The following is a 26,832-nucleotide window of genomic DNA, read 5'->3' as shown; positions in this document are numbered from 1 at the left end:
AATTTTAAAAAACGTTTTTTTTTTGTTTTTTTGTTTAAAAAAAAAACAGTTAACTATATCTTTTAAAGAAGCTCAATTATGATCCTACCTTACAGCCCCAGAGGCCTTAATAATTTAATATCTGATGTCCTGATTTCAATAGAGCCATACATATTTGTAAAATAAATGTTTCAGGGACTTTATTTACCCTGTTTGAATTTTAAAAGATGCTATTTTAAAAGATGCTCTCATTTGGATTAATGGTACATGTTGAAGAGGCATTACCAACATCAGGCCTGCATCATCCCAGGTGCACTCTGAATCCCCTTATAAGAGCTCTTGTATTAGAGTGGTTCAAAACAGAAGGAAGAGCTGAAACATGCATTTTGACTTGCAGTAGCAACATGGAAAGATGTTTAAATTTAGGTTAGCCTTTGAGTCCCTTACACATTCCTACAGAGAATCCAAATTTGTATTTGTGTACTTTCATTCAGTGTTGAGTAGTAAGGTCCAGACCCCACAAAAATGAGTTCTCATGCAAGAATTTACGAAATGGAGATTAATAATCATTGTTGACATCACATCGAGTTAATTTGAGGAGATTCAGAGTTTGCTTGTGTCTAGTCCTCTTTTTTTTTTTTTTTTTTTAAACTGATGTTTGTGGTTAAAATATGTAGCAAAGTAAATGTTGAAATGTATTCTCGGAATTTGTTGTTGTTAACCTAATTGCTATTAGTTATTTCTAAGCAAGGTCTTCAATTTTTTTCTCCCTTAATTGCAATACAGAAAGCTATGGAATAGATGAAGGTAACAGGATTCCTTTAAAATAACTGCATTTGCTTGCAATTGCAACCTATGGAATGATGTGGGATGTTTCAGTTTTCAGTAACTTTATCTTTAAACTACTTTCCATTGGTTTATTCATGCTGTTAAACCAATGGAACTACTAGCTAAAGTGATTTTAAAGAGGAAAAGAACTATCTAAAATTGGGTTGGGTTTTCTGTGCAGTTTATAATTTGATAAGCCAGGGGGTGAGTTTTTAAATATTTGGCTATGGTTTTATTCCATTGGCAGCTACACTAATGGAATGCACACAGTGTGGGTTGTGCAGACAGGCTTCCCTGCTGGAGAGAATCAAAATACTAAGCAGTTAATTGGATTAGAACCAATTGACAAGGTTTCTAGTGGGTATCTTATTTCCATGTGCCTCAACAGCCTACTAAATAATTGGTTTTGTGTAAAATCACAATGACTTAATATATTAATTTGAGGCAAATGCTCTGAAAAATATAAAATATTCGTAATTTATAATGTGATATGTTCAACCTTGATTCCAAGTCACCTGATTTTGAAATTAGTTTTTAGAAGTGACCTCTTTAAACTCTTTTAGCTCCATGAATAATATAGATAGGATCGTCAGAAAGTGGAAAACTCTTAAACTTTTAAAACGTAAAGTTTCTCATGACAGTTTTTCTGTTGCCTCCCGATTTTCAAACTTCAGTTATTCATTAAATAATTGCTTTAAATAACTGTGATTTTTAGCCTTTCATATATTAATACCTAAACTAATAGCACTGATTACCTAAGCATATAATTTACTACTTGGAGAAACTATCTAGAAAACTATCAGACAGATATAAACTAAATCAACATTAAAAAAATGTGAAAAAAATCTACCTTTAATAGAACTCACATGGTTTTGGTAGTTCATGTGATGCTGTAACAGTTTATGTAATTCCTTTTAAAACAGTGTTTAAGAGAATTCCACTCTATGTAAAGCATTTTCATAGAATGATGTGCCACCAGTGCAATTGGTACTCATGGATGATAATGAAACGAAATGTGTCAAGTGTCGTTTCTACATTTGGAATGTTGTACTTACATATATCCTGTTTTGCAGCCAGGGATTATGAGATTCAGAGAGAAAGAATCGAGCTTGGACGCTGCATCGGGGAAGGCCAGTTTGGAGATGTCCATCAAGGCGTCTATATGAGCCCAGTAAGTCCTCCATGGTGACCAGGATTTGGCATTCCTTTGACCCTTGCCTCTTGTTTGTCTTCATGAGTCCTCGGTTCTTTGCACATGTCTTTTACAAAGCTCGTCATACATATCAACCTACTTGGTATATTCAGAAACAGGAAAATGGCACACTTAGCTCTCAGAGGGCTGGGTCGGCCCATTGATTTTACTCTTCTTGCAGCCTCTCTCCTCAGTAGATTCCACAATGATTGTCCATTGCACGGAGTTGACAGATAGATGACCAGCATTGACAGCAGCTGGCCAGTATTCCCAGCTGGCCAGTATTCCCAAGTTAATGTTCTCAAGGGAAGAACATTAATTTACCCCACACTGTCCTCCAAAAGGGATCAACAAATTTTTAAAATTAAAAAAATTTTTTTTAATTATTTCTTTAATAATAGTTTTATTGAGGTATAAATCACATACCATAAAATTTACTTTTTTAAAATGTACAATTGAGTAGTTTTTTAATATATTGATAGAGTTGTATATCCACCACCACAATCCACCCTAGCACATTTTCTTTGCCCCAGAAAGAAGAAAGAAAGAAGAAGAAAGAAGCCCCCACATCCCTTAGCATTCACTCCCATTCCACCTTACCTCCAGCTCCTGGCAGCCACTCGTCTGCTTTCTGCTTCTGTAGATTAGCCTGTTCTGGATGTTTCATGTAAATGGGCTCATATGATATATGGCCTTTTGTGATGGACTTTCAGTTAACATGTTTTCAGGAGTCATCCATGTTGTAGTGTGTATCAGGGCTTCATTTCTTTTCATTGCTAAATAACATTCGATTGTATGGATAGACCACTTTTTGTCTGTTTTTCAGTTGATGGTCATTTGGGTTGTTACCATGTCTTAGCTGTTACAAATAATACCTCTGTGAACACTCTTGTACAGGTTTGTGTGTGAATAGTTTCCAGTTCTCTTGAGTAGATATCTGGGAGTGGAATTGCTGGGCCACATGGTAACTGCTCTTTGACTGACTGCTGAACTGTCTTCAAAGAAGCTGTGACATTTCTATTCCTAGCAGCAGTGTATAAAGAGTGCCCATTTCTCTGCATCCCTACCAACACTGGTTATTGTATCTATTTTTATTAGATCAGTAATTTTAAAACATTTTAAAATAATAGTACAGAGGCACCTGGGTGGCTCAGTTGGCTAAATGTCCAACTTTTTTTTTTTTTTTTTAAGATTTTATTTATATTGGGATGCCTACGTGGCTCAGTGGTTGAGCGCCCGCCTTCGGTCCAGGGTGTGATCCTGGAGTCCCAGGATCGAGTCCCACATAGGCCTCCCTACATGGAGCCTGCTTCTCTCTCTGCCTGTGTTTCTGCCTTTCTCTGTCTCTCTCTGTCTCTCGTGAATAAACTCTAAAACAAATAAAAAAGATTTTATTTATTCATGAGAGACACACAGAGAGAGGCAGAGACATAGGCAGAAGGAGAAGCCGGCTCCCCACAGGAACCCTGAACTCCGTCCCAGGACCATGGGATCACAATCTGAGCCAAAGGCAGATGTTCAACCACTGAGCTACACAGGTGCCCCTAAATGTTTAACTCTTGATTTTAGGTCTTGATCTCAGGGCTGTGGGTCCTAGCCCCACGTTGGGCCTCCATGCTAGGTGTGAAGCCTACTTTTAAAAAAAGAGAGAAAATAAGAGTACATACTTGCTCAAGAAACTTTTTAAAGAGGTGTACACAGATGGTGCTAATAAAGGTATACAGACTATCCCTATCTTAACGATGGTTGTATATAAGGGTGGTTCAACTTAACAGTTTTTTTACTTTATGTGTTACATTTGGTAGGTATATTATGCACACTTTCAACTTAGGATGTTTTCAACTTATGATGGGTTTATCAGGACGTAACTCCCATCTTCAGTCAATGAAGGTCTGTAATAACACAGATGATTGACCTTTTGTGTGACCCCTGCTTTGGAAACTGCAAATGGCATTTTCCCCAGTAATTCCATACCTGTCAGTTTTTCATATCCTTTGTACATGCACAGGTGACATAGTGATTACTAGTTCCATTATTTTTGGAACTAGAGAGCTAAAAGAGTTTTTTTTTGTTTTGTTTTTTGTTTTTGTCAGGAACAATGGACAATTGCCATCATGTCCCTAAACAAATGAGAGGTTTCATTTTTTTAAACTTCAGTTTTGAAAGCCTTTACCTTTTTTTTTTTTTTTTTGAAAGCCTTTACCTTTGTACTTACATACAACTCTGTCATTTATTATGTATTTCTAGCTGTTAACTCCTCTTCCAGTTGTTTTTTTTTTTTTTGGGGGGGTGATGTTTGTTGTTTTTTGTTTTTTGTTTTTACAATATCTGTATTATCTTCGTAATTCTCGTAACTTTGTTCTTTGAGGCAAAATGCAGTAGAAAGAGCCCTGGATCTAAAATTACTCAAAGACCAACTAACTTTTTGACTTGGCTACACCCAGCTGAGATGTGGGGGAGGTGAAGTTTCCTGACTGAATTACTCCATTTGAACTCAGTCATCTCTGAGCTCCCTGCAGTCCATAGATTGTTGATCGGCAAACATTCTGAAGTTGCCACAGTAGAACGACTTAATAAGACCACACAGATAATGGCAGGGTTAGTGGGCTTTATTTCATGCTTTTTTTTTTTTTAAGATTTATTTATTTATTCATGAGAGACACAGACTGAGAAAGAGAGGCAGAGGGAGAAGCAGGCTCCTCACAGGGAGCCTGATGCAGGACTCGATCCTGGATCCTTGGATCACGACCTGAGCCAAAGCAGGTGCCCAACTGCTGAGCCACCCAGGCGTCCCTATTTCATGTGTTTTTAAAATAACTAACCCATTTTAGTTGTGAAAATACAAGAGAACAATTTTTTTAATATCCATTGTCTAATGTTTATTAAATATTTGTTGAATGAATCCCAAACACAAGAAAAATACCAGGGTTCACACTTTTTTTGTTGAGTATCTTCCTGATATATGTTGTACATGACTGTTTGTCTTTAATGTGGGTGTCTAATTTTATAGTGCAAAGGAGTCCATTCATTCCTCTGGGCTCCTATTAAGTCCTTTTTCTGGGCTATGTTCTTTGTTCTATAAGATCAAGTAACATTTCATCAAGGATTTTTAATAATCAGTCAAACAACAGCTCAGCACACACATCACAGCTAGAAACCTGCCACTGGTTACTTTGAGACTCAAGTAATTATTTCAGCAACAATTTCTCAGTCATGTACCACATGACAGCGAAGTGGCTAGATATAAGAATGAACAAAACAGGCACAATTTCTGCTCTCACAGAACTTAAATTTTCTCTGAGACAGAAAGGGACAGGCAAATATACCAACTGTCGAGTAGGGAAGAAGTACTCTGTGGAAAAAGCATGAGTAAGAGGAGGTTGAGGTGCTCTCCCCATGAGATGGTCAAAGGAGGCCTTCTGATAGGTGGTGACACAGGAGCAGAGCCCTAAAGCAAGAAGGGTGCAGTCTACAGAAGGCCAGTGTGGCCGCAGAGGTGTGCAGGGGGAGGACCATGAAAGGAGAGAAGATACGGTCAGGTAGACCATGCATGGGGACCTGAAGTTCATTTTAAGAGCCAGTGAACACAGAGTCTGTCGAGACATTCGTTCACACGCACTGTTGTCTTCATTTGGTGAGGTGATGGGACTTCTTTCTTACTATTTGAGCATCTGCTGATCACCTGCACATTCTTCCATCAAATCTCTTTTAAAATTAATCCCAGAATAGCCCTTCTCTGGATTTCTTAAAATCTTTTAAATGTCTCCTAGTTGTTAATAATTCAGAGCCTAATCATATCTTTTATGGAGACATAGTGGGCACCAGTGTGGTACTTTCATTGAGCATTGAAAGACCTCTCTCCCATAAATATTGCTTGTATTTTGAAGGTTTTTAAAAACCATACCTTGAGCAATTACCTCGGTGTGTTTGAATTTGCCTCTTTTAAAAGGTGTTTTAGGAAAAATTAAAAAAGAAATGACTTTGCTCGGGTTCAGTCTTGCTTGCTTTGAATTGACTTCTCCCACATTCTGGTGTCTGTGATGAGCCCCTTAATAGTTCAGCACTCTCCAGGCTTCTGCTGCCCCATGTGGGGGCCAGTAGCCACAGGTCCTAATCCTCGGACTGATGGCGAACCCCTTGCTCTGTTCATGTGTGGCCCGTGTGGAATCAGGTTCAGCACCCGTTGGAAGCTGTCAGTTTTTAGAGAGCAGTACTTTCTTTCTTTTTTTTTTTTTTTAAAGATTTTATTTTATTTATTCATGAGAGACACAGAGAGAGAGACAGAGACACAGGTAGAGGGAGAAGCAGGCTCCATGCAGCGAGCCAGACGCGGGACTCGATCCTGGGTCTCCAGGATCATGCCCTGGGCTGAAGGCGAGAGAGCAGTACTTTCTTTACACTTCTTCACATTGTCTTGCATAAAGCACCATGTCCAGTATGTGAGCACAAATTCACAGGGTTGATGATGATTTTATGGTCTTACAGAATTTTCTATTGTTGTTACTCAGAATTCCTGTTAAAAAGGGCATTTGGGGGACACCTGGGTGGCTCAGCGGTTGGGCAACTGTCTTTGGTTCAGGTTGTGATCCTGGGATCTCAGGATCTGGGATGGAGTCCCACATCGGGCTCCCTGCATGGAGCCTGCTTCTCCCTCTGCCTATGTGTCTGCCTCTGTCTCTCACTCTGTGTCTTTCATGAATAAATAAATAAATCTTTTTTTAAAAAGGGGGGGGCATTTTGTGTCATTTCTAGAGTATACCAGCTGGCCCTATATTTAGATGGAGGTAGAATTCATGGTTCTGGTCCTAAAGGAGTTTCCCATCTGGTTAAGGAAAACAAAGACTAACTCAAAGCAAAGCAGTTAGATCTTGGCGTGGCGTATGGCTAGCCATTCTAAGAAGGCCCTCAGATCAGACATTTAGCAGACAGTTATTTGTGCTCCTGTTCACGTTCTGCACCAGCAGCGACTGTCCTGCAGGGACCAGGCTACCATTACGACCTGGAGTCCTGCATGCCGCCTCTGCAGCTTAAGAAAGGGGACCCAAGTTTGTGTTATAATCATTTTGCTATTTATATATCTTCTCGTTTGAAAATGTTTAATATTCTGGAATCATATGGTGTGCAATTAGTGTGAAATCTAAAATTAATGCAATCTAAGATATTTTTAAGATATGCCACAGCTGACTCATAAATGGCATCTGCATTCAAAAGAAAGGTTTTATTTTAATAGTATCCATTAACCGCAAATATGTATTGAGCACCTACTAGGAATTTGGTACTGTTGTAAGGCAAAATTTTTTGGCAAATAAGACAATAAGGTTACCTACTGTCTTGAAACTTCTATTTCAGTGAGTGAAAATAATAATGTAAGTGACAGTGTATGCTATGTGTATATTGGAATGAATAGTAATAATGTGTAGAATAATAACATTCTAATAACCTGAGAAGCGGTGGTAATGTAAAGTGACTCAAGGAAAATTCTGTGCTTGGAGCTTGTGGTGAGGGTTGTGCAGAACAGCAGGGAGCTAGCCTGTGGGGCAGGCAGCTGGGCACTGTTTTAGACAGGACAGTTTGAACAAGGATCTCAGCACAGATTTCTGGGGGAGGAGCTGTCCAGTCAGGCAGAACAAGAAAGGCAGCTGCACGAAGTGGTGTTGCAGCCTAGAAACTGAGGCTAGTGTGAGAGGTTTGGGTGAAGAGGGGCCCTGGGGGCCCACAGCAGAGGGCTGGGCTTTTACTCCAAGTATGTTACTGGGTTCAGGAGGTGGTGGTGGTGGCGGAGCCAGTGAGTGAGCCTACAGCAGTGGCGAGAGCTGGGCAGCAGGTTCCAGATGCACTCTATAGGTGGGGAACACAGGTCTTGTTCCTGGATTGTTGGATCCATGGGAGCTGAGGGAAATTGAAGAATCAGAACTGGCCACTAGGTTGTTGACTTTGAGCGTCTCTGGGAATTCTGTGTCTTAAGTGAGGCGAAGAAGGCTAAGGAGGAAATGTGTCTGGTGGTGGGCATATGTGAGGGCTCCCCAGGAAAACAGAAGCCCTAGGCTGTGGGTGCCTTCAAAACCGATTTGTTGGGGGCAGCCCCGGTGGCGCAGCGGTTTAGCACCGCCTGCAGCCCAGGGCGTGATCCTGGAGACCCTGGATCGAATCCCACATCAGGCTCTCTGTGTGATGCCTGCTTCTCCCTCTGCCTGTGTCTCTGCCTCTCTCTCTGTCTGACTCTATGAATAAATAAATAAAAATCTTAAAAAAATATTTAAAAAAAAAAAAAGATTTGTTAAGAATTGGCTCATGTGATCATGGAAGCTGACAATTCTCAGATCTACAGATGGCCAGCTGGAGACCCAGGAGAACTGATGGTTTCTTATTTCCAGTCTGAGTCTAAAGGCCTAAGACCCAACATAGCTAGTGTACTTGTACTCCAAGGGGTAGAAAAAAACAAAACAAAACAATGTCCAGCTCAAAGGTAATTGGACAGGAGGAATTTCCTCTTATTTAGGAGAGGATCAGTTTTTTGTTCTACTCAGGCCTTCAGCTGATCAGATGAGGCCCACCACATTAAGGAGGGCAACCTGCTTCACTCAGTCTATCTATTTGCTTATTAAATCCATTCCAGAAACACTCAGAATATGCTTGACCAAATATCTGGGCACCCTGTCGGCCCCATCAACTTGACACATAAGATGATCCATCATAGCGGGATATCAGGAGTTCTGTTTTGGTGTTACCAAGTTTAAAATAACTTTGCTACATCCTCATCAAAATAGGCATGGGTGGGCTGGATATCAGAGTCTGAGCTGAAAAGCAAAGTGAGGATGACAGAGAGAATTTGAAAGTTGGTATAGAAATAGGACTGGACACTCAGTAAGGTCACCTTGCATCGAGCTGGCCTGGGGATCCAGCTCTGGGATGTTCCAGCGCTGAGAAGACAGGAACCAATGTCTTGTCTTCCCAGTGTCCTCCTGGGTCATGTTTTCTGCCTGAGGCTGCTACTTCCAGGAATAGTGACTCAGAACCCAATAGCAAGGACTCTTCCGAGGGAGCTTGGCAAATTAGGCTTTGTCAACACAGAGAATCTCGCATGGGCACCATTTCAGAGCCAGATCTTGTGACGAGCAGCCACTCCATGCCGAGCTACCGCCACTCCCTGCTGCTTGTCACACGTACACACTGCCCCAGTCACTCTGGAGGTAAAGCTCTGTTGAAGAGGGGACATGCCACTTAGCAGGGTGACCTTGGGCAAGCAGCTAAACCTGTCCACCTCTGGCTGACCTGGCTGTGAAATAGGTAGCCTGGAGCCTTCTGTATCTTGTCAGGCTATCTTACAGACAGCCTGTAGGCCCAGTGAGATAATTTATAAAATCTATTGAGAAAACTAAAGAAATCAAGATGACACAGCCTTCTTCTGGGGCCTTGAGGCTGGATGCTTCTCACACCTGTGTGATGGTACCTTCATCTGATCTTGTCCCCTCTCGGGAGCCTCTGGTGAGGACCAGGAGCCTGAGGCAGGGTGGAGTTTGGGACACAGCAGCCATGGCCAGGAGACATAAGGCAGGGCTTCTTAAACCCTTGTCCATTTGCCGTGTTCTCCTGCTTCTTTCCCTCCCATCCTGTCCTCTTTGTCTTTTTTGCACCTTACGAAAACATCCAATGTGAAGAATATGTGGTGCTGGCAGAGACAACGTAGGGCCAAGGATAAGATGAGCACTTAAGTTGCTAATTAAAATCATGTATGGTATTCCATTAAGCTTTGGAATGGCCTCGTTTCTTGTCTGTCTCAAGCTCTGTCTTTCGAACTTGTTCAAGAAAACATCAGCTTCTTTGGCAGGCAGGAGCTGATGGTTTCTCTTGACCTTGCCTACCACCCTCTTAGCCTACTGTGTGTCTTCTCTTCTCACCTACTTCCTGCGCTGCAGGGTGTCCAGGTGCAGCACTCATGCCCCTGCCCCACTGAGGATCTCCTCCGGCTGGATCTGACCCTGAGCTCACTCTGATTCTCCTTCCCTTTTTTTTTTTTTTTTCTGATTCTCCTTCCTGCTCTCCTGTGCCACACTGGTCCCTGCCATCTGACGCCCCTCACCCCACCCTGCCCCGCCTGCAACACCCCACACTTGTCCCAGCTGCATCCCATCACAACGCCTCCCCTCGGGTCCCAGAGCATCCATGAACCTGGCTGTGCCCCTGGCCAGCTCTCGGCAGTCCCTCCCTCCTTCCTTTGTTTTTTTGTTTTTTGTTTTTTTTTTTTGGTCCTGGTCTCTGCCTTGCACGTCTTGGCACGCTCCTTCCTTGTCCACAGCTCTGTTACCTACTAACATACTCTGGGATTCACTGGTTTCTTGTGTGCATTGTTCTTAGCGGGAAGGTAACCTTGAGTAGAACAGGAAACTTTACTGCCTTTTTGTTCACTGGTGTATCCTGAGTACCTGAAAGGCCACCTGGCACATGGCAGAAAGTGAATGCTTGTGGAACAATGAGTGAATGAATTACCTACATTGTAACATGTCTGGACATTTTTTCTGGGGATTTTGTAGAGTATTTGACATGTTCCTCTCTTGAGATTTTCAGTTCTGATTCTGTCTGGCCCAGAATCCACAGAGTTGCCATACAAACAGCTTGTCATGAATGTGTCCGTTGATTCATACAGAGCTCTTTTTGCATGTGTGTGTGATTCTGAAATTTCCCTAACACAGGAGAATCCAGCTTTGGCGGTTGCAATTAAAACATGTAAAAACTGTACTTCGGACAGCGTGAGAGAGAAATTCCTTCAAGAAGCCTGTAAGTTTCTAGAAATTTCTGTGGAACTCCATTTGACTTTTCATTTGTGAAATATAAGCTATCTTTGAAGAAGTAAGAAAAATAATATTCTGACTTGTATGTGACAACCACAGTTACTATCTTGCCTTGCAAATTAATACCTGTATCTGTAGGGGCACATATCCACATGTTCCAGGTAAGCTGTGATGTTTAGGGGTGTAAAGGTAGACAGATTTACTGTCCCTGATCCTTCGGTACCTGTAGTGTTGGACATCCTGGCACTGGAATTGGGCAGATGTAGAAAGGAGTCCAGCCTGGTTGCCACCAGGCCCTAGGGTTGGGGGTGAGCAGGACAGACACGGTCCCACTTGATGGAGCTCACAGACTGGGGAAGAGCCAGGACCACCACCAGTGCCCTACTCCTGCTGCAGCACCAGCCCATTGGCTCTCCGTTCATACATCCAGGGATGACACTGCTGGGAGGGTCAAGGGTGGGTAGATGTCCTCTGCTGAGTGCACACTTGTGGAGAGCCAGGATTTCATCCTGTTTGTCTGTACACATCAGGCTCTTTCTACCTGCCCTCAGGCTAGGATGTTCTTGCTGCTTTCTTAGGGCTTGTCCTTTCTCATCTAACCATCTGCTTAAAGTAGTTTGACCTCAGGAGATGTCACAAGACCATGTTCTCTCCTTCCTAAGTATTTATAACTAAATAAACATGGCCTAGAAGTTATTATTGCCCCTCTCTAGGCTTTTAGCTCCATGGGCCTAGGACTGCTCAGACCCCATGCCCAGCACTGGACTGAATCCATCAGAGGCACTTGGTAGACACTGGTCATGTGAATGAATCTCGGTGTCCTTCATTACATGGACATCGGAAGAATGCCTCTATTTGAGGAAAGATTTAGCACCCAACAGTCCAATAAATTAATAAGTCATAGAGTAAGTCATAATGACTTTATCAACATTTATAACTTTCATCAAAATACATATTATACTTTCATCAAAAAAAGCCTGTCTTTAATGCTGTTCCTGTATCTCTGTATCCTATATCCTAAGGAGATAAAGCCTGGCAATGACTTCTGTCTCAACTAGTTTATTTCTACAGAGCATCTAAGCCAAGAAACACAGCATACGTCAGCCACCCTTACCTAACACTCTATCAAAAGAATGACTGTGGACAACTGTTTTTCCCTAGTAACAATGCGTCAGTTTGACCACCCTCACATTGTGAAGTTGATTGGCGTCATCACGGAGAACCCCGTCTGGATAATCATGGAGCTGTGCACGCTTGGAGAGGTATCCTGACCCCCAGACCTGGCCCATTTGGGTGCATTGCCAGCCCACTTGTCACAGTGACAATGAAACGATGGTCTCATGCTTGGCAGTTGTTCAGCCTACCTTGAGTGTTTGGTGTCCTTTGTTTAAGAAAGGGGAGTATGTGAAGGAAACCCTTGTGTTTTGGGTTCAGAGAATATAACATCTTCATCATTAAATTCCCAAGTAACACCCTAACTCAGGGCCGGCAGCACCGGTGACCAAGTGGTTCTTCTTTCGTCTCTGGTGCTATTGCCAAATGCTAGCCGAGGGCTCTGAGGATGGAAGAAGCACTCTGAATGAGGATTCATTTACCTACATTTAGGTAAATCTGCAGTTCCTTATTCTGCTCAAGAAATCATTTTATGGTGTCTTCCTATCCAACTGATATTAGTCACAGTTTCTTTTTAAAATTTGAGTAACACATGTGGACTTTCTCCAGAACACAGAAATTCCTTACTTAGTGTGTCACCATCACCTGGAAATTTGTTAGAAGTCAGATTCTCGGGTCCCAGTGCAGGCCCGCCAGATCAGACCCTCGGCAGGGCACCTGCTCCCCGGGCCACTCTATAGCCTGCCTGCTTGGGGATGAACACAAGTTGTTTTTCCTGGTGTCTGCATTTCACTTCCTGGTACTAAAACTCAGTAATTTAACCTGAGACATGACATACAGTCCTTCTCTTTTAAAGGGCACCAAACACGGTTTTGCTTTTCACGGAGACGAAGGGTTCCGGTTAGCGGGAGTCAGAGCAGTTTGGGTCCTTCCTTCTCTCTAGGACAGCCTCAGCCTCCCTTCCTCTGAAAGGCCCTGCCTGCTGGCTCCCCACTGCCGTCTTCTGCTTTTGATAACCTAGTTTGCTGGATGAAATAACTTCAGCCCTCCACGGTGCCCCTTCTTCCTCTGCTCTACCTTTCCAAAAAAAGCAGTGTTTATGTATATTTTTTGTTTACAGTATTTTTCTACTTTTGTTTTTGGAGAATTTGCTAATTTTTCTGGCTTAAACTGTTGCTCAGTCTTTCTCTTTTATGTATTTATTGATTTTGTAGAATTAGAGTTAAATTCATCTGTCTGCCTTCCTGTGCAATGCTAACATTTAGCTGAATTGATCATGACAGTAGCAATAAGGACTGAAAAGCCCCATGGGGTAAATCCCCCACACCTTTCTGCACCCAAAACTTCCTGGAGGAAGGTGGGAGAACTTCTTGCCTCCCCTTCCTCCTCATCACCTTACCCTCAGATCTGCCAGGGGTCCAGTGAGGTGAGGGGCACAGCTGCTGGCCATGCTTGTGTGCGAGGCTTGTGAGGGTGGTAACTCCATCTGTTTGTCCCCCCAGCTCCTATCTAGCAGTAGCTCATACTTTTATTCATTTCCTGGCAGCATCTTTCTGTATTTTTTCAGAAATTTGTCTATAATCATGAAGATTTCAGTTTTATAATAGGATTCAAATAAAGAATGATTAACCATGATTTCTGAGCTGGTTTCATTCTACCCCTTTGTTTTAGGGGAGAATTGAAGCCCTTCTCATAAAAGTGTGCTTGGAAATGGGTAGTATTGTTGAATGTAGCTCCTTTGCAGTTTGATTTATGTTCTCTGTCACTAATTATTTTTTATCTTGGTCACTGTTCCAAAAGCTGAGGTCATTTCTGCAAGTAAGGAAGTACAGTTTGGATCTAGCATCTTTGATCCTGTATGCCTATCAGCTTAGTACAGCTCTCGCGTATCTGGAGAGCAAAAGATTTGTGCACAGGTAAGATCCAGTCATAAAGCTGGTAAGCTGCCCTCTGGGCAGGGGCTGTGGGGATGGGCAGTGATAGTGGAGGAACCGGAGGTGAGACTCTCACTGTGCCCCATGATTCTTTGTACCACTGGACTCTGCTGTACAGGGGCAGCACCAGAAAGTCACACCGCATTTGTGCTGGCCCAAAGAGGAACCATGGCCTGTTAGTACTCAAATTTAGAGGGTTTCCTCACATGGAGTTTGAAACATTAGTTTGCTTTCAGGCCTGTTCTCTCTTCCATAAATACTGTTGAGAGCCTGTACACGGCACTAGAACAGCGAGCATGTGGACCTAAAGCGGGTACCGTCCTGGGACATCCCTGGACCCCAGAAGGTCATGAGTGACATCTATTGGCGTTCTATGGAATTTCGGTTTCTCATCTGGGTCCCTAGTTTGAATGCAAGTGAAAGCCCTTACAGTTTGCCCACTACTTTGTTAACCTAGCACGGTAATAAATTACATCAGCAAAATCATTTGCAAGGGTTTAGATGATGACTTTGATTTTATGCAATTAGATGTCTTAGTAGCAGGAGGGTTACAGTCCCAGTCATGCATCACTGTCTGTCCATTAATGCAGTTGGTAATATGATTGTATGAAAAGTAATAATTCACTTTTTATTCATTATTTGAGAATATACTTTGCCATCATTCAAGATATTAATCATCATATTAATGAGTAAATGTCTGCCAAAAGGAATATATTTGAAGTAAAATCATAAAAGTATCCTTTATTTTCAGTGTGTGATAAATATGTTTGCATTGCCTATAAGCTATTTTTCAAAGTACCTATCAGTATTTCTTTATGTAATGTAGATGAGTTTGTGGGTTTGTTTTCATTGTATTAAAATTTATTCTCCCGAATTCTTCCTTATCAGGGACATTGCTGCTCGGAATGTTCTGGTGTCCTCAAACGATTGTGTAAAACTAGGAGACTTTGGATTATCCCGATATATGGAAGACAGTACTTACTACAAAGGTAAGGAATCAGAACAACAAAGAGGCAATAAACTCAAAATCTTTAATGATTTTTATTTCTTAACAGGTGTGTCCTAATAAGCTCAGCTGGTTTTTGGCAGAGGCATAAAATAAGTTCAGCAGAAGAAAGACAGCCTTTAGTACATGGAGCTGGAGCAGTCAGACATCCAGAGACAAAAAGTGGACCTCACCTCGACTCACGTCACGTTAACTCAGAGTGGATCATAAGCTTAATTATAAAACATAAAGCTTATAAAACTTTTAGGAAAAACATAGGAGTAAATCTTTAGGATCTAGGACTAGAAAAAGGGTCCTTTGACTTAACATGAAAAACACAATCCATAAAAGGAAACGCTTGATAGATGGGACCTAATCAAAATGAAAACTTTGAGTTCGCAATACACCCTGTTAAGAGAGTGGAAACACAAGGTGCACACCTGGAGGATATTTGCCATGCACAGTGCTCATCCACAGCCATGAGCCACTCCACAAAGGACTGGTATCCACAGTGTAGGATGAGCTCTCAGAATTCAGCAGGGAAAACAGAAACCAGGAATACCATGTGGACAAATGATGGGAAGAGGGGCTTCACTGAAAAGGCAGAGAAGCCTGGGCAGAGGCAGTCAGGGTCTCTACCCACTGGGGAGATGTAAACTCAGACTGCGATGAGCTACCATTGTACACTTGTCAGAATGGCTAAAATCTACATAGTGATTGCCAAATGCTTGTGAGAATGTAAAACGGTACAGCCACTCTGAAAGAGTTTCTCAGATCCTTTAAAAATTAAATATGCAGGTACCATACAATCCAGCAGTTACACTCCTGTGTACTTCTCCCAAAGAAATGAAAACTGACAGTCGCACAAAATGCGCATTTGAATTTCATTGCAACCTGCATTCCTGCATTTCAATGTTCATTGCAACCTTATTTCCAGTAGCCAAAAATTGGAATCAGCCCAGACATCCTTCAACTGGCAGACATAGTTAGACATCTTACAAAGAAGGACTGGGTGCCTTGACTTGGTGGAAGCAGTCGGACAGAAAAATCCCTAATCTACTAACTCCAGAGACTTTGATCAGTTGGTTTTAGAGCTGAAATCCAGCTCGTGTGATATTTTGCCAATTTTGGAGTTGGCTTGGTTCTTTAAATTATTACTGAAATAATAATTTATTTTTTAAATAAATATTTTTATTAACAAATGTTCACATTCCAAGTATTTCAGCTAAGACTTGATTACAGATCCATGTTATGCTCTTACTGTATTTTCTGATTCCTACTACCATTTTAGGAAGGCCATTTTCTTTCTCCGTTTTTTAAATTTTTATATTGTGGCAAAATGAGCCCAGATTTTACATGTAAAATGAGTTTCCTTCATTTTATACCATGGCTCATGACAGTTCTCTTTCCCCATGCCTTCTGTCTACTACAACCTGAGACAGTTTTAACAGAGATTCTCTGTTATGTGAAAAGAAAATTCTTAGGTGGTTCATTCATTTTGGTCATTTAACTTGAAAATGGCCAGGCCAGCTTTCTACTATTTTAAAATACATTTCCTATCCAGCTCAAGCCCTGACAGGTCCAGGTTCTGGCCTCCCAGTAAAGAGCTGACCTCCCAAGAGCGTGCTGGTCAAGGCTTCATATCGCATTGACAGCATTTAAAATGAGTAGTCGATCAATTCATGTATTTATTGTCATCTCAGATCAGTAAGTGCAGATTCCACTAGGCTTCAGGAAAACCATAAGATCCTAAAGGTTGGGGAGCTTTTATTCAGAACACAGGTGTAGAAAAATTTGTTTGCAAGGAATTGAACAGAGGATATGACGTCATTTGTCATGAAAGTGCTTGAAGTGGAAAAAAAGAAATGACTCAGATGAAGTTGTCTCCTGATTAAGGTACTCAGAGGCACATGTTGCTCCTAGAAGGAAGTCCAGATCCTCGACAGGGTTGGCAGAGCACAGGCACCTCCTCGAACCAGGGCTCCTGCCCCTGTGGACTCCCACTCCCCACACCCCTGCAGCCTTCTCTGCCACACCGCTCAGCCGTGGGCTTCCTCTGCTCCCAGGGCACCTGGCATTTACTCAGTGTCTGTGTCACACTCCGTTCCATATTCAAGTAGACGTGTCTACCTTTTAGAATTAGAATTCCTTGAGGAAAGGTATTCTGGGCCATTCGTCTTATAACCCAGCAATTGAAGGAATGTTCAGTGGGTGGTGAGTTGTTTCCTTTGTGGCACAGAAGGAAGGTGTGTATCCTTCAAGAGAAGGACGATTTAGGCTCACCTGGGAGGTATACTTTTTCATTCTGTCGCATGTCCAGCTCTTCACATACCCATGAAGATATGGTTGTCAGTCCTCGTTACATATTACGTGTTTGCGCCTTCACCTAGTCACTTAAAATTTGTAACTCCCAAAGTCATACTCACAGTGCTTTTGTAGTCATGTACGCACATGTAGGGAGCAGTGGAAAACTGGAGCCTGTCCCAGCGGGAAGATGGAGATGGGAGGGGGTGGCACAGGACAGTGAGCCCCTCTGGCTCTGGGCTAGGGCCTGGCCTTAAACCCCAGCTCGGGCGCCTGGCAGTGGGGCAGCCTGAGGCAAGTCACCTAACGTGTCTGAACCTCGTTTTCAGAAGGAAAAAAACCTACCATGATTAGTTGTTTTCAGGGTTTAAGATTATGATCTTTGTGAGATATGTATGTGCATGCACACATCTCCCCTGGGAACAGTGGTTCGATGTTTAAAGATGTTCACTACCATAGACGAGAACCTATTGGGTGTCATCACCGGTGGTTCCAGCCGGCAGGTCAGGATCTGTTGGGGAGACTGCAGAGCTCCACATCACCAAGCTGCAGACTAAGAGCACCGGCTGAGGGGGCCCACTCTCACTCCCTCATCCCCCGCCTCTCCGCACAGAGGAGGGCTTCAGTGTTTTATTTCCCTGCCACAGTCTAACCAGGTCTCTCCAGACAACCTCACCACACCAAGGAAACAAAAAGTAGTTCTTCCAAATAAACAGAAAGTCCAAGGAGTCAGATACTTGAAGCTTTTTATTTTGATACTAAAAATCTCAGCTAGCTGTAACTGTTAGATCCTTGAGCAGATAACAAGGAAAATTCACTTTCTAAAATTAATCTTCTAGCTTCCAAAGGAAAATTGCCTATTAAGTGGATGGCTCCAGAGTCCATCAATTTTCGACGTTTTACCTCAGCTAGTGATGTATGGATGTTTGGTGAGTATTTTGAAAAGTTTTGTGTTTTTAAAGCATATTTCATATACTCTACAACAGACATAGCATTGGCTCTTTTCAGGGTGTTAAGCTCATTTGCCTTCCCTTGCCGGACTGCTCCTTCACAGACATCCTCTTGGTTCATTCGACAGCCACTGGGCGCCTGCGGAGCGCCAGCTCTAGGGTGGTCCTATGAGGAGGTCCCACTGTCTGACCCTCCCTTCTCCACCCCTTTGTCTCCCTGTGCCATCTCTGCAGCCCTCCCTGGGAGCAGTCTTCCCTCCTTCCTTCCGTCTCTCCTCTCTCTCTGCCACCTCATTCGTTCCTTCTGTGTGGATGACCTTAAATGGTTGGCCTGTCCTCTGGTTCTGTTCTGGGTCCTCAGACCCAGAGTATCTATTGCTGTGCTTCCCTCATTGTCCTAGAGTCCAACCGCCTCTGTCCTCTGTGGCTTCCCACCTGCCCCAAGGCCATCGCCCTCCTGCCACTCTGGGGGGTTCTGGTGGTGCCTTCCCACTGCTGTGACAGGGGGGCCCTCACTCGTTCTGCACTGCTCACTTCGACTACTTCATCCAGATTTCAAACCACTCTTCCTTCTCGATCAAATGGTACTCCCCCACCCCCCTTCTGCTGTAAGTCCTTCCACCTGGAACATGTTGTCCTAACACCCTCTTGTTTAGGTGAAATGCTGTCTGACCTTCGAGGTCACCTGAAATGTCTCCTCTTCCATGAAGCCTTATGTAGCCTGTGTGTCCTCCAGACATACCCTCCCTTCTCTCTGTGTTCCTGCACTTTCTCTCTCTGTTATCACACTCACACATTGATCTTATGAACAGTGTTGCCTGTGTGTTTTCTCTGCTAGATTTTCATCTACTTCAGAGGAGATGCCCTGATGGGATTATGTACCTTCTTCCCCTATCATTAAAAAGACCTTCATATATCAAGTGTGTGTTCTTATTTTTTTTCTTCTGTTTATTTGCTGTTGGTTTTATCTAGTGCCCTAAATGATAACAGGTGAAGGAAGGAGCTTTTCACCAGAGCAGGAAATAGTGTGACACACTTTAGAAAGGGCTCCAAGGTCCGACAGACATGGCTTCACGTCCCAGGACCTCACTTATCAGCCATGTGACCCAGAGAGCAAGTTCCTTACCCTGCCAAGGAAATTTCAGTTTTCAAAGGTTCTCAGATGCCTGTTTTTTCACATATTAGCTTCTCTAGAACTGGAGTGTGTTGTAAATCAGTGGCATCTTATGGTCGGTGTTAGTTGGGGGGCGTGTCTTCCGTGGTTTCCTTGCCTACACTCGTGTGGACTTTGTTTTGTTCATCTTGCTCATCTGAGTGGGTTTGGAAGCGCTCTTCGGTAAAAGTAAAATTATTCTAAGCAGTAACAAAGGACGGTGCCATAACTTAGTTGGCAATATTTTCCCCCATTTTTGGTCACATAAAAATAATAGTGTATTTCATAATAAGTGGCATCTTAGATTTGATAAAATACAGTATTTAAAGAAATGTAAGGTATAGGGATTAAGGATGACATATATAAATTTCAAAGAGGGGTGCCAGAAGCATATTAAGGTCTCAAGAAATGACACCCGGCGTTGTTGTTTCTGATAACGTTGTCAGAATTTCTAGTGAGAAATGCAGAAGTAAGGCGTTATTTCTGTCATCCACTCTTCACTTTGGAATGACTAGAATTTGGAAAACATCAAAATGTCACTCACGTTGGTAGGATGCCGTGCCCCGCTGCCTTGGAGGCACGCCCCCTGTAAGTGCTGTGACTCGTGTGCAGCTAGCAGAGGCCCCACAGGGTTCGCCGTGGGGAGCGGGGGCAGCAGGCGGCACTTACACAGAACGAGGAGCGTTCGCAGAGAAGATGAAAGGGGCACCAAGTGCAGAGGCTAGCAGTGTGCGGCGTGTTCAGGTTTGGCAGGGCCTCCAGAGCAGCCCCGGAGACGTGCAAAGCCACCTGCTGTCCCCGCCAGCCCACGCTTCTGGTTTCCCGGCCAGAGCGTGTGGTCGTCATTCTCTGCCTTAGGCTCCGTTTGCTTGTTTACTGTTTTAGTGGGCTCTCGGGTGTTGTTCAGAGGACACCAAGAACGCGTCTGCAAGGGTAGAGTGTGAGTGAGGGGTGTGTGGGCAGGGCCGCTGCAGCCCAGGGAGTCCAGAGCTTGCCCATGGGGACAGGAACCCTGTGACCAACTCATGCACGAGCCAGGTGATGGTGTCAGCGTGCACCCTAGCCACGCGCGGGCTGCCTTGTTTAAGGAGCCTGTGTATTCTAAAACTGTAAGGCTTAAATTGTAGCATTTTGTTAGGCCTCAGGTCCACTGCCATGATCCTCAGCAGGCTGGGCTGCGGTTGAGGGGGGCAGGGTAAAATTCATTCAGCCTGTTTTGAACTGGTTCGTTAAACCATGAAGGATCACTGTACCTGGTGGGCCACTTTCTAATACAGAATTTTTAGAGAAGTAATCCTCCTAGAAAAACTTGGGAGTTTTTTGGGTAATAACTTAATATTTCATTATTTGAATCACAGTACGTTAATATTGCTGTTCTTATTTATAACAGAGTTTATTGAATGCTGCTTTATTTAGCTGACTTGCCCAAAATCGTACCACTGGTCCTTTCTTGCCAGCTCTGAAGTTCCTCCTGCCAGCTGGGCATCCTCCTCTTGCCAGCAAGCTCACGGCTTTGTTTTCATTCCCACTTCACAGGTGTATGTATGTGGGAGATACTGATGCATGGTGTGAAGCCTTTTCAAGGAGTGAAGAACAATGATGTGATCGGTCGAATTGAGAATGGGGAGAGATTACCAATGCCTCCAAATTGCCCTCCTACCCTCTACAGCCTTATGACGAAATGCTGGGCTTATGACCCCAGCAGGCGGCCCCGGTTCACTGAGCTCAAAGCTCAGCTCAGGTAGGAGTGGGGGGAGCGAGGGCCGGGCTGGGGCAGGCTCATGCGGCTTCTCCTCCCATGCAGTCATAGTGTTTCCAGGCCATTCTATCAGGACGGCTAAGGCTGACCTATTCTCCAGCAGACATAATTACTTATTAATTGGTTTGCATTTATTTACAGCTTGCTAGAATCCTCAGGAGATTCTATCTTATAGTTATGATCACATCTCTCCTCCCCTAACTTCTGACTGACTTAGCATGGCTTACAGGACCCATAAGAATGGAGTCCCTAGTTGCCCCTCCAGTTCCATCTCCCACTCCTCCTCCATCTCCAGCGCGCTCCTAACCGCTTACACTTCTCCTGGCCTGGCCCACCCACTCTCACGTGCTGTTCGCTTGCCCGGAGATGCTGTCCCTCAGCTATGCCACCCACTAACCGCCCATTTGGTCTTCAGAATCCAGCTCAGATGTTATCTCCTTCAGGGTACTTCCCTTGTCAGCCCTGCCCCCAAACAGCCACTCTTTGGCACTTTTTCTTGTGTTTGTCGTCATCCAAACATCTACCTTACCATTTTATGGCTCCTGCTCTGTGCCAGGCACTGCCAGACCCAAACCTCTGGTAGCTCCTGGTCCCGCAGAGGGAGGGCCCGTCAGCTGAGCCCCGCACAGTGTCTGCACAGAGTTGACTGTGCCACCTGGCCGGGAGAATTTCTCGTGTGCGTGTCTGGGTCACCGCCAGGCCCTGAGCTCTTGATGGGCATCACTGTGTCTTACTTCTGTGGCCCCAGTGCAGGCATCTAATACATGCTCAGTAAATTGTTGAATTGAAGTCTAGGTTGAGACTTAATACTGTGATAAATAAGGTATTTGAATGTGATACATATTCATAGGGAGCTTTATTGTAACCAACACCATAGTTTAATGTGTGCTGAATCACCTGTCTTCATACTTCCCTGATTTTATGTAGGATTTTTAAAATTTGGTGTATTTTCATCTTTTTTCATAGAAAATTACCAAATATCAGGGCCCAGAAGACCCTGGTGGCTCCTCGGGCCCATCCTTGTCCCCCAGAGCTTAAAGCCTGTCTACATGGCCTGTAGCCCAGTCTCATCTCCAGGCAACTCAGCTTACTAGACAAGGCTCCTGGCAAGTGCATGTTTAACGGACGAATGAGGCTGATAGGGAGAGGGATACAAGATTCATCCGGCAGGGGATTATTGGCTAAGCACCTACTTTGTTCCAAATTAGGTTCTGTAGGTTCAACAGTGAACAAAATACAACCCTGCCCCCCAGAGTTTTCAGCCCAGTAGAGGAGACAGGTCAGCATTACTCACCACATGGTGAACAGCACACTGTGAAAGGGGGTCTTCTTTGGGTCCCATGCTGCACACCTGCAAGCCTGGCCCCGTCCTCTCAGGCCCCATCGGATAGCCCAGCTCTGCCTTCCACGTGACAGCCCTTCAGGTGTTTCTAGATAGCTTTCTTCAAGCTAAACGTCAGTTTCTTGATTCTCATACAATTAATGAGACATGCTCTCACTTACTAGAGCTGGATTTTGAACGTCCTTTATTTCATGTTTTGCTCATACATTTTTTTGTTCTTCCTTGATCTTTCCCCAGAATTTGACAGATTCTATCCTTGAAATCCCCCCGCCCGACCCCATTTCCATCCGCCTGCCTCCCCAACACCTACTCTTTCCCCCTGACCTGCTGCTCCTTTGCTGCCACTATGAGTATTGACCAATCGTCCACCCCGGCCGCCCTCCTTTCTCTCAGTGTGCTTCCTGGGCCATCTTCCGCTTCTGTCAGCTTCCATCCTGCCTCTCCTCACAAGGCCCAGAACCGCATTCGCGTTGCTACTGGGCATCGCATTCATCCTAAAGCAAGTCTGCTGCTTGGCCTCCTGGGCAGCCCGTCCCTCGCCTGCAGTAGGCTCCAGAGGTGCCTCCGTGTTCCTCTCCATTGGGGAGTGGGCAGGAATTCCTCGCCACCCTGTCTTGTGACCCCTGCTCCCTGCTCCTCCACCTGGACTGTCCCCTGCTCCTCTACCTGGACTGTCCATCAATCTGGTGTAGCCCCTTAGTTGATCTTCAGAAACATCGCTGTGGATGAGCGGCTCCTTTGCTCCAACAGCCCTCAGTTGGGGAGGGTCCCTGTGACTCCCATGTTAGGTAGAGGCTTCCAGAGTAGACTGGAGATCCCTTCCATCGTGGCCTAATGGTGTGTTCCCACCCCTTTCTCACACTGTGGTCGTGCTAATGCCCTGGGCCTGGAATATCCTTCTGGGGAAGCCCCGTCCATCTTTCTTGGCTTCTCTCCCATGCCCACTCCTCCCGGCTCCACAGCCTGCGAGCCTCCGCCCTCAGAGTCTCCAGAGCAGTTTGTTCTTCTTGTGCTCAGCCTGCACTGCCCCAGGTGGCTGCACCTGCGTTCAGCCCGGTCCACAAACACTGTGAGCACCACTAGAGCTGAGCCTGGGGCCGGTCTCTGGGGCAAGAGGACTACAGCACCTTTCCTGCCCTCGAGGAGCTCACAGTCTAGTATGTCTCAGCCCTACTAGACTGAGGCTCCTTGAGGGCAGGGATCGTCATACTCGCCTCAGTGCTGCGTGCACCCACAGGCCAGGGGCCTGTGCGCAGTGGGGTCACACAGCCGCTCGAGTTATGGCTTAGCACGGGAAACCTCATGTCAGTGTTAATTGAAGGACTATTTCATTAGGTAAAGTAGTTCCAAAAACTATCTAGGTGAATTTTTAGAACTAAATATGATTTCATACACATACGCATACATGAATGTATAATGTATCTAGACTATGATTTATGGATCTCTTGTGCACAGTTAGCACAGCTCTTGACCATTAATTTGTTTTGTGTTTTAATCCGAAGTGGTGTTTGACTTTGCATTTTGAGTATGTATAATATGGCTGCCAAAGGGGCCAATAAAATATAACTTTATGATAGTTTACTCAGACATTTATATGTAACAGTGGGTCTCAATGATTAAGCAGATTTTTCTATTGAGTTTTACAAAATTTTTACTATATCGGAGATTGCTTAACAAAGGAATAAATTGCAGATAGTCTACCCCAGCTCAGTTAGTAACGTTTCCCAGATCCTTCTCTCCATGTCTGCCTTAAAAGAAATAATTTGAATGGTCTCAGATCACTGTGGGATCCCATGTATGTGTGTGTGTTACTCTAAGTTGAGAGAAGTGGCTCTGGGGATGCATCTTGTCCAGCAGCATCAGACAGTACTCAGGTCAGACTTCCATCGGGGGAGCTCCATGTCTCCAAGCACCTATTCTCCTTAAATCCCACTTTCTTGTTCACAGATGTGATTCCACAGAGAAGGACAAGGAGGTCAGCCTGCGGGTGGTCTGGTAGCAAGTGTAAACACTGTGGGCTGCTCATCCTATATGACTGACAGGTTGTAAGGGTGCCACAAGTAGTTTTTGAATGAAATAAATCATTGAACCCCGGTTAATTCAGTCAGTTCTTTGGTGGATTCTGTGCCAAGGAAACCACAATCAACAGCTTTAGTATTTGCCCTTTTGGAGCTTCTCCAGGGTGTTTGTGCCACCATAAAGTAAGGTTGTCTGTTTCATCTCAGTCTAGGGAAACATGTTAAGTTAATGTGTGATTTCTCAAATCCTTTTTAGACTAATAAGGGAAATAAACAATAAAGTTTATCACCTTAAAGTTTTATACCATATTTTTTTATTTTTTAAACTTTGTATTGAACTACAAAGATGTGAAAATATAAATATGCCAGGAAGTAAACAACTCATTGGACTGTCACAAATTGGGAACACCCATGTAAGCAGCATCCAGCATGAGAAAACAACACTTCCTGAAACAACGTTCCTGAAACACATCAGATGCCCCTTTACAATGACTGTTCACCCTCTGAGGGTAACTGGTAACCATACATTGGTTTTGTCTGTTTTTGAACTTTACGTAAATGGGTATCACTCTTTGTTCATAGTTTATGTGGTTCAGCATTTAGTTTGAGATCATCTGTAGTATCAGATAATCACACCTCTTTCTCCTTGCTCTGTGCTGTTCCGTTTGTGAATATCCCATAGTTCATTCATCCTCCTGGTAGAAATTTAGACTCTTTCCAACTTGGAGCTGTCAAGGCTACTGCTGTGTCTTTTTGGTGAACATAGGTACAAGAATTGAAGTTGGGTTTGGATCCAAGAGTCCACAGGCATGCATCAGTAGGCCCTAGGTTTTCCAGAGTGTATATACCAGTACTGCTCCCAGCAGTGAACAAGAGCTCCAGCTGTTCTAACCATAGTGGTTTTTAAACCTTTAGAAATTAGTCCTTGTTCTAAGCTCACTGTTTTCACATATGAAGGTTAGGTAAAAGAATATAAGTGATGAAGAATATCACAGTTCCCCTGAATGTTTCTGTTCTAAAGAATGCCAAACTCAGAAATATCACTTTGGAAGGCACTCTGTGTGAGTTGGTCTCTGCTGCTGTGCTTCTCAGGAAGACCTGTCAAACTGATCCCATCTTCCTTGACAGCCAGTCTCTCTGCCCTCTATAGATGGCTTTACTAGGTGTAACGTTGAGAACCAGGACTTACTACGTACCTTCTGTTGCCAGGCCTTGGGCCATGAACTTTCCCATGTCATTTCGCCTTAGTCCTCACAGTCCTTGGAGATGAAGGTGGTATCCCCACCGTCCGTTCATAAAGGAGGAAACTGACACTCTGAGGTTAGGCTCATCTGAGGTCCCACAGCTGGAACTTGCAGTGAGCCCACCAGAGTCCAGGGCACACTCTGGGCCTTGACTTGAGACACAGCTAGATGTCCTGTGCTCCATCTTATGATTGGGACTGATGAGCACATTGTTAATGCTTAGTTAAGAAGGGAAGAGAGGGAGATCCCTGGGTGGCTCAGCGGTTCAGTGCCTGCCTTTGGCACAAGGCGTGATCCTGGAGTCCCGGGATCGAGTCCCACATCAGGCTCCTGGCATGGAGCCTGCTTCTCCCTCTGCCCACCACCCCCCCCATGTCTATCATGAATAAATAAATAAAATCTTAAAAAATAAAAAAAAAAAAAGAAGGGAAAAGAAGGAGAAAAAACAGCATTACAAGGAATTCCTGAAGCTGGCTTTCTTAGGTTTGTTTTGAGTATCAAAACAGCGTGTTCAGGCTGGGGCCTGCAGCATGGGCCTTGGGGGCAAGGGGTTGTTTGTTTGTCATTTTGAGTTAATATTGTCATGTTTGCTTTTTAACTTTATCAAGCAAAGCTGGCCTTTGAGAGATGCTTGGTTTGGAAGTAGCTTGGAGCGGCTGCAGTCACAGATTAATTACACATTTTTCACACTACATCTCAACATCATACTCCAGTGAAGTTTCAGAGCTCCTCAGGACACACACTGTGTTTCAGTTGGTCTGTGAGGCCGTCAGCACCTTTAGAGGAAGTGGGGGGGTGGGGCGGGTAACCTGTAAAAGTACAGGCACAGACAGCACTTGAGTTGGGAGGAATTTAATCTGCTGTTCAGAGTTATGTGTGTTGTGTCATGAAGGTTACAGTTTAAAAAGAAATTTGAAAAGGCTGTGTGACCTTGGGCAAGTGACTTCACCTCCCTGTAAGAGCAGTGTCACACAGTCTGGTTTTCAGGGTTATGTGAAATGATATGGAATGCTTCCAGTTGCATGTATTGTAGCTTGGGCAAGGGGAGGCTCAAACGGCTCACACACCGTTAGTAGTAGTAACAACGAAGCTTTTCCTGAAGACCTGGAAGGAACCTGGCAGTCTTAGGGTACAGAAAAATTATCAGTTACTGTTAAAGAAAAATCTGGTTATTTGAATTCAAAAGTATTAGCTATCAGTATCCAGATACCAAAATACAAAGGCATTTTATAGACACATTAT

The 26,832-nt window shown here is 44.0% G+C and overlaps 1 protein-coding gene across 19 annotated transcripts in view; it reads left to right on the top strand.

The window, feature by feature from the left end:
- The window catches only part of PTK2 (protein tyrosine kinase 2), a 266,474-nt gene that overhangs the window by 192,296 nt on the left and 47,346 nt on the right, over positions 1-26,832 (top strand). For 13 of the 19 annotated variants that reach the window (XM_049093133.1, XM_049093131.1, XM_049093125.1 and 10 more), the window contains 8 exons: positions 766-786; positions 1,881-1,978; positions 10,690-10,774; positions 11,950-12,050; positions 13,702-13,817; positions 14,724-14,824; positions 17,964-18,053; positions 20,764-20,968. In XM_049093133.1, the coding sequence (XP_048949090.1) occupies positions 766-786; positions 1,881-1,978; positions 10,690-10,774; positions 11,950-12,050; positions 13,702-13,817; positions 14,724-14,824; positions 17,964-18,053; positions 20,764-20,968 (817 nt within the window). The remainder of the gene's footprint in view (positions 1-765; positions 787-1,880; positions 1,979-10,689; positions 10,775-11,949; positions 12,051-13,701; positions 13,818-14,723; positions 14,825-17,963; positions 18,054-20,763; positions 20,969-26,832) is intronic. The other 6 variants (XM_049093130.1, XM_049093134.1, XM_049093129.1 and 3 more) reach the window with 1 other exon arrangement.

The sequence above is a fragment of the Canis lupus genome, chromosome 13, assembly GCF_003254725.2.
Source record: "Canis lupus dingo isolate Sandy chromosome 13, ASM325472v2, whole genome shotgun sequence".
Lineage (NCBI taxonomy): Eukaryota > Metazoa > Chordata > Mammalia > Carnivora > Canidae > Canis > Canis lupus.
This window is presented reverse-complemented; position numbering and strand designations above follow the sequence as displayed.